This window comes from Mustelus asterias, chromosome 26 (assembly GCF_964213995.1).
Source record: "Mustelus asterias chromosome 26, sMusAst1.hap1.1, whole genome shotgun sequence".
In the NCBI taxonomy this organism is placed as follows: Eukaryota; Metazoa; Chordata; class Chondrichthyes; order Carcharhiniformes; family Triakidae; genus Mustelus; species Mustelus asterias.
The window spans coordinates 35,133,911-35,144,282 of record NC_135826.1 but is presented as its reverse complement, the minus strand read 5'-3'; the positions used below and the strand labels follow the sequence as shown (position 1 = coordinate 35,144,282).

The 10,372-nt window shown below is 55.4% G+C and overlaps 1 protein-coding gene across 3 annotated transcripts in view; it reads left to right on the top strand.

The window, feature by feature from the left end:
* The first annotated feature begins 244 nt into the window (after positions 1 to 244).
* Positions 245 to 10,372, top strand: part of mllt1a (MLLT1 super elongation complex subunit a) — a 123,633-nt gene continuing 113,505 nt past the window's right edge. For all 3 annotated transcript variants that reach the window (XR_013495544.1, XM_078198423.1, XM_078198422.1), the window contains exon 1: positions 245 to 454. Coding sequence is in view for 2 of the 3 variants with exons in the window: in XM_078198423.1 (XP_078054549.1) it covers positions 443 to 454 (12 nt within the window). In the remaining variant the exon portion in view is untranslated. The remainder of the gene's footprint in view (positions 455 to 10,372) is intronic.

Below are 10,372 nucleotides of genomic sequence, written 5' to 3'. Positions count from 1 at the left end.
CCGTCAGGGGGACAGCCAATCCCAGGCCGGGGTTTACTCGCCCCCTCTCCTGGCTCCGCTGATTAGTCGAGTTGCTCCAATCCCTCGCCGCCATTGGTCAATCAGCCTGTCAATCAGAGCGCGGGGTGCGCGGGCAGGGGCGGGAAATCCCGCCTTCACTCGGCGCTGATTGGCCAGGGTGCTGCCGCCCGGCCCCGCCCTCCCTGCCCGGCGCCACGCGATTGGTCGGGCCGACGTTCTGTTTTGGAACGTTGCCGAGTGTCAATGTAACAAGTCGGCGCCGCTTCCGCTCCGGGGCTCGGCCTGGGATACAATGGCCGAGTGAGCCGGGGCCAGGAGCCTGGGCTGGGGGGGAAAGGCAGGCGGGCGGCCGAGGGACAAGCATCGGCACCTCCCGCGGGGGGAAACGCAGCAGCAGCCGGAGCAGGGCGACGCCGCCGCCATGGACAATCAGGTAGAGTCACCGCCGAGGCGGCTGCTGGCTCACCCAGTGCCGCTGTCTCACATGCTTCTTAAGGTGCAGATCCAGCAAATCCCCCCGCCCCTCCAGGCCTCCGGGGCCGGGGGGGAGGGTAGGTGGGTGCGGGAGGGAGGAGGGTAGGTGGGTGCGGGGGGGAGGGGTAGGTGGGTGCGGGGGGGAGGAGGGTAGGTGGGTGCGGGGGGGAGGGGGAGGAGGGTAGGTGGGTGCGGGGGGGAGGGGGAGGAGGGTAGTGGGTGAGGGGGAGGAGGGTAGGTGGGTGCGGGGGGGAGGGGGAGGAGGGTAGGTGGGTGCGGGGGGGAGGAGGGTAGGTGGGTGCGGGGGGGAGGGGGAGGAGGGTAGGTGGGTGCGGGGGGGAGGAGGGTAGGTGGGTGCGGGGGGGAGGAGGGTAGGTGGGTGCGGGGGGGAGGGGGAGGAGGGTAGGTGGGTGCGGGTGGGGAGGAGGGTAGGTGGGTGGGGAGGGGAGGGGGAGGAGGGTAGGTGGGTGCGGGGGGGAGGGGGAGGAGGGTAGGTGGGTGCGGGGGGAGGGGGAGGAGGGTAGGTGGGTGCGGGGGGAGGGGGAGGAGGGTAGGTGGGTGCGGGGGGGAGGGGGAGGAGGGTAGGTGGGTGCGGGGGGGAGGGGGAGGAGGGTAGGTGGGTGCGGGGGGAGGGGGAGGAGGGTAGGTGGGTGCGGGGGGGAGGGGAGGAGGTAGGTGGGTGCGGGGGGGAGGAGGGTAGGTGGGTGCGGGGGGGAGGAGGGTAGGTGGGTGCGGGGGGGAGGGGGAGGAGGGTAGGTGGGTGCGGGGGAGGGGAGGAGGGTGGTGGGTGCGGGGGGGAGGGGGAGGAGGGTAGGTGGGTGCGGGGGGGGAGGGGGAGGAGTGTAGGTGGGTGTGGGGGGAGGGGGAGGAGGGTAGGTGGGTGCGGGGGGGAGGGGGAGGAGGGTAGGTGGGTGCGGGGGGAGGGGGAGGAGGGTAGGTGGGTGCGGGGGGGAGGGGGAGGAGGGTAGGTGGGTGCGGGGGGAGGGGGAGGGGGAGGTGGGTGGGGGGAGGGGGGAGGGGGAGGAGGGTAGGTGGGCGGGGGGGAGGGGAGGAGGGTATGGGTGCGGGGGGAGGGGAGGAGGGTGTGCGGGGGGAGGGGAGGAGGGTAGGTGGGTGCGGGGGGGAGGGGGAGGAGGGTAGGTGGGGGCGGGGGGGAGGGGGAGGAGGGTAGGTGGGTGGGGGAGGGGAGGGGGGAGGAGGAGGAGGGTAGGTGGGTGCGGGGAGGAGGGTAGGTGGGTGCGGGGGAGGAGGGTAGGTGGGTGCGGGGGGGAGGAGGTAGGTGGGTGCGGGGGGGAGGGGAGGAGGGTAGGTGGGTGCGGGGGGGAGGGGGAGGAGGGTAGGTGGGTGCGGGGGGGAGGGGGAGGAGGGTAGGGGGGGAGGGGGAGGGTAGGTGGGTGGGAGGGGGAGGAGGGTAGGTGGGTGCGGGGGGAGGGGAGGAGGGTAGGTGGGTGCGGGGGGAGGAGGGTAGGTGGGTGCGGGGGGGAGGAGGGTAGGTGGGTGCGGGGGGGAGGAGGGTAGGTGGGTGCGGGGGGGAGGGGGAGGAGGGTAGGTGGGTGCGGGGGGGAGGAGGGTAGGTGGGTGCGGGGGGAGGGGGAGGAGGGTAGGTGGGTGCGGGGGGGGGAGGAGGGTAGGTGGGTGCGGGGGGGAGGAGGGTAGGTGGGTGCGGGGGGAGGGGGAGGAGGGTAGGTGGGTGCGGGGGAGGGGGAGGAGGGTAGGTGGGTGCGGGGGGGAGGGGGAGGAGGGTAGGTGGGTGCGGGGGGGAGGGGTAGGTGGGTGCGGGGGGAGGGGAGGAGGGTAGGTGGGTGCGGGGGGAGGGGGAGGAGGGTAGGTGGGTGCGGGGGGGAGGAAGGTAGGTGGGTGCGGGGGAGGAGGGGTAGGTGGGTGCGGGGGGGAGGGGTAGGTGGGTGCGGGGGGAGGAGGGTAGGTGGGTGCGGGGGGAGGAGGGTAGGTGGGTGCGGGGGGAGAGGGTAGGTGGGTGCGGGGGGAGGAGGGTAGGTGGGTGCGGGGGGAGGAGGGTAGGTGGGTGCGGGGGGAGGAGGGTAGGTGGGTGCGGGGGGAGGAGGGTAGGTGGGTGCGGGGGGAGGAGGGTAGGTGGGTGCGGGGGGAGGAGGGTAGGTGGGTGCGGGGGGAGGAGGGTAGGTGGGTGCGGGGGAGGAGGGTAGGTGGGGGCGGGGGGAGGAGGGTAGGTGGGGCGGAGGGTAGGTGGGGCGGGGGGAGGAGGGTAGGTGGGGGCGGGGGAGGAGGGTAGGTGGGGGCGGGGGGAGGAGGGTAGGTGGGGGCGGGGGGAGGAGGGTAGGTGGGGGAGGGGGGTAGGTGGGGGCGGGGGAGGAGGGTAGGTGGGGGCGGTGGGAGGAGGGTAGGTGGGGGCGGGGGGAGGAGGGTAGGTGGGGGCGGGGGGAGGAGGGTAGGTGGGTGCGGGGGGAGGAGGGTAGGTGGGTGCGGGGGGAGGAGGGTAGGTGGGTGCGGGGGGAGGAGGGTAGGTGGGTGCGGGGGGGAGGAGGGTAGGTGGGTGCGGGGGGGAGGAGGGTAGGTGGGTGCGGGGGGGAGGAGGGTAGGTGGGTGCGGGGGGGAGGAGGGTAGGTGGGTGCGGGGGGGAGGAGGGTAGGTGGGTGCGGCGGGGAGGAGGGTAGGTGGGTGCGGAGGGGAGGAGGGTAGGTGGGTGCGGGGGGGAGGAGGGTAGGTGGGTGCGGGGGGGGAGGAGGGTAGGTGGGTGCGGGGGGGAGAGGAGGGTGCGGGAGGAGGGTGTGTGGGGGCGGGGGGGGGAGAGGGTGGGGGCGGGAGGAGGGTGGGGGCGGGGGGGGGGAGGAGGGCGGGGGGGGAGGAGGGCGGGGGGAGGAGGGTGTGTGGGTGCGGGGGGGGGAGGAGGGTGTGTGGGTGCGGGGAGTGGAGGAGGGTGGGGGCGGGGAGGGGAGGAGGGTGGGGGCGGGGAGTGGGTGGGTGCAGGGGCAGGAGGGGGGCGGGGGTTGTGTGTGGGAAGGGGTGGGCGGTGGCTGCAGGAGTGGGGGGTGGAGGGTGGGTGTGGGGAGGGGAGGGGAAGGAGGGTGGGTGGCTGCTGAAGGAGTTGGGTGAGTGCATGAGGGTGGGGGGTCTGCGGGTGGGGGGTTAGTGCAGGCTCTTCCTGACTGATGGAATGTCTCCAATTCATCCATGATTATCCTTGTGCGCAGAGACAAAAACATCTGTAAAGATGTATGAAAACGAGCACCTAATGAGTTGAAGGCAATGCTGACCACCCCATTGCGGGGGTCTGTCTATGTATCAAATCTGTGTGGGCTTGGGGCGGGGAGGTTTGGTTGACAGGTGCCTGACTGGAAATGGCTAACTCTTCTGTACTTCTTTCTGAGAGGCTGGCTCTCTGGAGCCAGGAGGAGTTTACTGAGTCAGATCCTGCAGGTTGAAGCTTGAAGCTTTTCAAGAAGAGGAGAGTTGGTTTTTAAGGGTTCTGCTTGAGTGTTGAGATTGAAGCTAAAATTTGGTGATTGGGAGAAGAATGAGGCAAAGATTTTGTGTAAGGACTTGTGCAGTGATAAAATGGCAGTTACCATTTAAAAAAAAAAATCTTTTTGAAGATTTTCAAGCAGGCTGCGTAGCAGTAATCCTGCTTCACCATTCGGATGCTGAAATCATTAGTAACCACTCTGGAAGTCACATCTTGAAGTCTGTATGAAATATGAAAACATAGTTCCCTCCCTACTTTTTAGTGTTTAACAATTTGACAGTCCAGGATTCCATTGAGATGTTTAAATATGTTTTCCTTCTGGATAATTAAAAGGACATCTTTGATGTTGCTATTGAAAGAATATTCTAATTGTAAAAATAACATGATTACCTGGCTAATTGGGTACTGTTTGATTTCAACTTGTAAACCAGCCTGTAGCCTCTTTAGATGATATTCATGTTTGCAATATAGCTCAATGACTAACAACAGAGGCTGCTGGTGAATGGATTACTGTGACATTTTAAATTCTTTCCAGCACTGTGTAAACAAATCAGCAGTTGCTGATACTAATTTTACATGGCAAAACATATTTGAATTTACATCAAAGGAAGACAAGTTTTCCATCTCATTTGCAGAAGCGTCCCATTAAGATATTCACAGCACGAGAAAAAACTAGTTACTGGTAGAACATCGCCAAACTGCTCTTCCAATTCCTCGGGCACGGTGGCACAGTGTTTAGCACTGCTACCTCTCGGCGCCAGGGACCCGGGTTCAATTCCGGCCTCAGGTGACTGTCTGTGTAGAGTCTGCACGTTCTCCCCGTGTCTGCGTGGGTTTCCTCATTCTCCCCGTGTCTGCGTAGGTTTCCTCATTCTCCCCGTGTCTGCGTGGGTTTCCTCATTCTCCCCGTGTCTGCGTGGGTTTCCTCATTCTCCCCATGTCTGCGTGGGTTTCCTCATTCTCCCCGTGTCTGTGTGGGTTTCCCCTAGGTGCTCCGGTTTCCTCCCACCCTGCAAAGAGTGCAGGATAGGTGGATTGGCCATGCTAAATTGCTCCTTAGTGTCAGGGGGACTAGCAGGGCTAGGGCTAGGCTGGGATTGTTGTTGGTGCGGGTGTGATGGGCCGCATGGCCTCCTCCTGCATGCTAGGATTCTATGATGACTCTTCTGGATTGAATATACAATTTTTCAGAGCTTGAAAATGAGCTCCAGTTGTGACAAATAGAATATTTTCAGGGCAGCGGTGAGATATGAAGCATATTTTAATTGAAGTTGACTCTAACTACCTTGTCAATCTTTTATCCAGTCAGTTTTGTTCATGGAAATGCTTGCACTGATGATGATGTGGTCTTTACATCATTGCCGTCTTTGGTATTGAACTTGAAATATGGCTAATTTGTTTTTCCCCCCCTCTGGCTATGATCAACAAGAATTCTGTTCCAATTTAACAAAAACAGTTTTTTTTTGGATTGTTTTGTTTGGAATTTTTTATAGTCTTCAGTTTTCTTTCCTTACCCTTGAGGTTGGTGACTTACCCTGGGATTTGAAATCTACGAGAGCTGGGAACCAGTAGGTAAAAGTTAAAGTTTATTTATTAGTCACAAGTAAGGCTTACATTAACACTGCAATGAAGTTACTGTGAAATTCCCCATGTCGCCACACTCCGACACCTGTTCGGGTACACTGAGGGAGAATTTAGCATGGCCAATGCACCTAACCAGCACGTCTTTGAGACTGTGGGAGAAAACCGGAGCATCTGGAGGAAACCCACGCAAACACGGGGAGAACGTGCAAACTCCGCACGGACAGGGACCCAAGCCGGGAATCGGACTCGGGTCCCTGGCGCTGTGAGGCAGTAGTGCTAACCACTGTGCCACCATGCCGCCCCCGAGATACCCCTATCATATGGTGACTCTTAATGTTTGAACAAGTCGAAAAATGTTTTGAATGGAATTTGCCAGCTGAGTTCAGTGGCTGTTTTGCTTCTTGAGAAAGAAGGGTTCCAGCCCCACTCTAGACCCCTGAGTGCACACAACAAGTTGACACTCGGTTGCACTGTTGAGGGAGTGCTGCAGTGTTGGAGGAGCCCCATTTCAGGTAAGACATTAAACTGAGGCGCCATTTGTCCCCTAGAGCAGTTGTGAAAGGCCGTTATTTTGAATGACAACAGAGCAGTTCTCCCAGCGAACATTTATTCATCAACTAACATCATTAAAATGGATAATCTGGTTATTTATCTCATTGCTGCTTGTGGAACCTTGCTGTGTGCCTACCAGTTGCTGTATTCCTCTACATTGCAGCAGTAACTGCACTTTAAATGTACTTCATCGGCCTTTGTGATCTTCTGAGGTTGTGGAAAGCACTATATAAATGCAAGTCTGCCTTCCGATCCTGTGAACCATTTTGTATTAATTTAGCTTGATCGGCAGTGTGCTGTAAATTTATAAAACACCCAGGCAATGATGTCCCAACTTCCAAATTTGCAAAGTAAGTTTCTCAGGATTGGCCATGTATGGTATTTTGTTCATGGGAATTAAGGATAAATATAGCATTGGATAAACAGACTAGAAGAAGATAGGAACAGGAGGAGGCCATTTGGCCCTTCAAGCCTGACTAGCCTGGTAAAAATTTAACCTTTTTCCTTGTGGGATAATGAGTTTTTAGAAAATATGTTCAGGAAGACTGCACATGCAATGTTTTTTTACTTCACTGTAGAATCCTGTTTTGATTTTTTTTAAAGCTGTAGGTTTAATTATGTTCACTTGGTACTGCCAGGAGCTGTATGTACTAGGGAGGTTCTTGAGAAGTTTATGGGGTTAGAAAATTTGTCTAATCCTGATTATAAATATGCATGAATCTCTTCCCTCCTAACTCATGGACGGCACAGTGGTTAGCACTGCTGCCACACGGTGCCAGGGACCCGGGTTTGATTCCAACCTTGGGTCACTGTCTGTGTGGAGTTTGCACGTTCTCCCCGTGTCTGCGTGGGTTTCCTCCGGGTGCTCCGGTTTCCTCCCACAGTCCAAAGATGTGTGGGTTAGGTTGATTGGCCATGTTAAATTGCCCCCTAGTGTCAGGGGGACTAGGAGGGTAAATATGTAGGGTTACGGGGATAGAACCTGGCTGGGATTGTTGTCAGTGCAGGCTCAATGGCCTCCTTCTGCACTGTAGATGCTATTCTATGATTCTGTGAACTCGGTTTTCACCCCTTTGAATGAAAGGTTCCCACGGAGTTCTACCACTCTATTTGCAGGATTGCTAAAAAAAAACTTAATTGGTTGGACCTTTGTAGTTTTTTGTGATTTTTAAAAAAAAAAAAACTTTTGCTGTGGAAAAATTTGGGTGATAGTTTATGCTGAAGATTTTATCTGAGCTCAAGTAAGAGAGAGTTTGGAGCTTTGTTGGCGGGTGGGGTGCGATGCGTTGTCAGAGAGAGCGAGAAGTGTTGTGGTCAAGCCAGATGGGCCAGCCATTTGAACTGTCAATGATCTAGGTCGGACAGTGTGGGGGAAGCGGGTGGGGGGATTGTAGACTTGTCTCAAAGTTCCTGTGGGCCTTTACACAAGATGAGAGGGCGATGCCGGGTATGTGCTTTCCCACGTCTGGAGCTCCACCCAGTGGGATGGGAGCTGGGTACATTGGACGACGGTGGTTTGGGATGACCTTGAATGTTTGTTTTGTTGCCTCTGAGTGCTCCACGTCTGAGCCACTCTCAAATTCCTGCTCTCGGAAGCAACAAAAGATTGAAGCAACAAAAGATTGAAGCTTAAAGCATCCTGCGGATGCTGGAATCTGAAACAAAAACAGAAAATGCTTGTAATATTCAGCAGCTCTGACAGCATCTGTGGAGCGAGAATAGAGTCAGGCTGACCCTTCTTCAAAACGTTGGCTCTATTCTCGCTCCACATGCTGTCAGACCCGCTCAGTTTTTCCAGCTTTTTCGGTAAAGAATTGAAGCACTTTTGCAAGGTCAGTTGGTGAGATTTGCTGAGAGGCTTGGAGCTGCCTCCAATTGTCTGATTCAATGATGGGGTGAATTGTAATGTGGACTGCTATCCTTAAATAAGGAGGAGTGACTAATGTCAGGGTGAGATATGTTCGGATTTGCTGCAATCATTTAGTGCGTGTGACCCCTGGGCTCACAGGCCTACAATGACTTCTGGTCCACTGAAGCCTCACTTTAGAATCCTTGTCTTCAAATCTCTTCATGGCTTCAGCCCTTCTTTATCTTTAACTTTCATCACCCTTTTCACTTCCAAGAACCATATTGCTCCAACTACAGCCTTGTGTATCTTCTACTTACCTTGCCTGCCTTGCAGACCATAAACTCTGCAATTCCTGTTCTAAACCCCTCCACCCCTCTCTTCCTTTAAGTCCCTGCTTAAAACCTATTTCATTAATCAAACCTTTCTTCTCATAATGTCTCCTCCTTTGGCTAGTTTGATTGATTTTTATGCTTCTGTGGAGCAGCTTGTGACATTTTCCCATATTAAAAGGTACTATCTTAATACAAATTATTATTGTTGTAAAATAAAGCAACTGTGGCACAGTGGTTGGCACTGCTGTCTGTGCCAGGGACCCGGGTACCGATTCTGGCCTCGGATGATTCTGTGTGGAGATTGCACATTCTCCCCCGTGTCTGCGAGGGGTTTCCTCCGGATGCTCTGGTTTCTCCCCCCCCCACACTCCAAAGATGTGCAGGTTAGGTGGATTGGCCATGCTAAATTGCCCCTCAGCTTCAGGGGCACTAGCAGGGTAAATAGGATGGGCTGTTGGGGATCGGGTAGGACTGTTGTTGGTGCAGGCTCAATGGGCTGAATGATCACCTGCACTGTAGAGATTCTATGATTAAATGATTCCTATTTGGCCCTGCCTCACTGAAATATTGATCGGTCCACGTTTTTAGAAGATTGGAGAAATGCCCACATTCGGATCACAAAATCTGGTTGCTACACCTTAGAATCATAGAAACCCTCCTGTACAGAAAGAGGCCATTCGGCCCATCGAGTCTGCACCGACCACAATCCCACCCAGGCCCTACCCCCATATCCCTACATATTTTACCCGCTAATCCCTCTAATCTACGCATCCCAGGACACTAAGGGGCAATTTTAGCATGGCCAATCAACCTAACCCGCACATCTTTGGACTGTGGGAGGAAACCGGAGCACCCGGAGGAAACCCATGCAGACACGAGGAGAATGTGCAAACTCCACACAGACAGTGACCCAAGCCGGGAATCGAACCCAGGTCCCTGGAGCTGTGAAGCAGCAGTGCTAGCCACCGTGCTACCGTGCCGCAATGACCTGTGGAGTGTCATTGACACATTGCCTTTGTTGCACTGCTGTGCCCTGGTTCTGATGAAAGGTCATTGCGACCTGAAACGCTAGTTCTGTTTCTCTTCACAGATGCTGCCCGAACTGCTGGGTATTTCTAGCACTTTTTTTGTATTATTTTAGACGTCCAGCATCTGCAGTATTTCACTTCTGTTGTACCACTGCTGTGGGTCTCGGGAGTAGCAAATGGAACTTCCTGATTGTGAGGGGCCTGGACCCGCTTGGGTGAGAGACCAGTGACAGACACTTGAGAGAATATCTAAGGCAGACTTGAAATTTGTGACAAATCCCCTAAAATGAAATAGAACATACTGCGTAAATGAGGCTAAGAAGTGAGTTGAAAGGAGAGAGAGGTAAGAGATAGTTCGGGTGGGGCTTCTAGGCAGTTGAAGACATGATTACCAATGGCAGAGTGTTGAAATGAAACGTGGTAGAATAATGTGCAGAATGGGACCATTCGGCCCATTGTGTTTATACTGGCTGCTGGAAAGAGCGATTCAATCAGTTCCATTCCTTTCTCTTTCCTCAATCGTGTACATTTTCGCCCTCGAGTATTTATCTGATTTCCTTTTGTGGGTTATTGTTAAATCTTCTCTGCTCTTCCATCACATTTTTCCTTCTGTTGTCTGTTGTTCTTCAGCCAATCACTTTAAATCTGTTTTCTCTGGGTTACTGTCCCTTCTGCTGTTGGAAGCAGTTTCTCCTGATTTACTCTTATCAATATCTTTCATCATTTTGAGTACCTTTAATCAAATTTCCCTTCCACTTCTGCCCTCGGAAGAACCGTTCTCAATTCTCTACGTTCTTCACATAACTGAAGTCCCTCACCCCTGAGACTGTTCCAGTAAATCTCTTCTGTGGTCTCTCCCAGGCGCTGATCTCCTTCCTAAAGTGCGATGCCCAGGATTGGGCACAAGATACCAGCCTAATCTCACTCCTTAAAGGTTCAGTGTAATGCCTTTTCTTTTGTACACTACCTTCCTATTTATAAAACCGTTGATCCCTTATGTCCTCTCAATATGTACAATGATCACGTTAAAGGATTTATATCGGTATTCCCCCTGCCTCCACACCTGCCCCATTCCTACACTTGCTTCGTAATT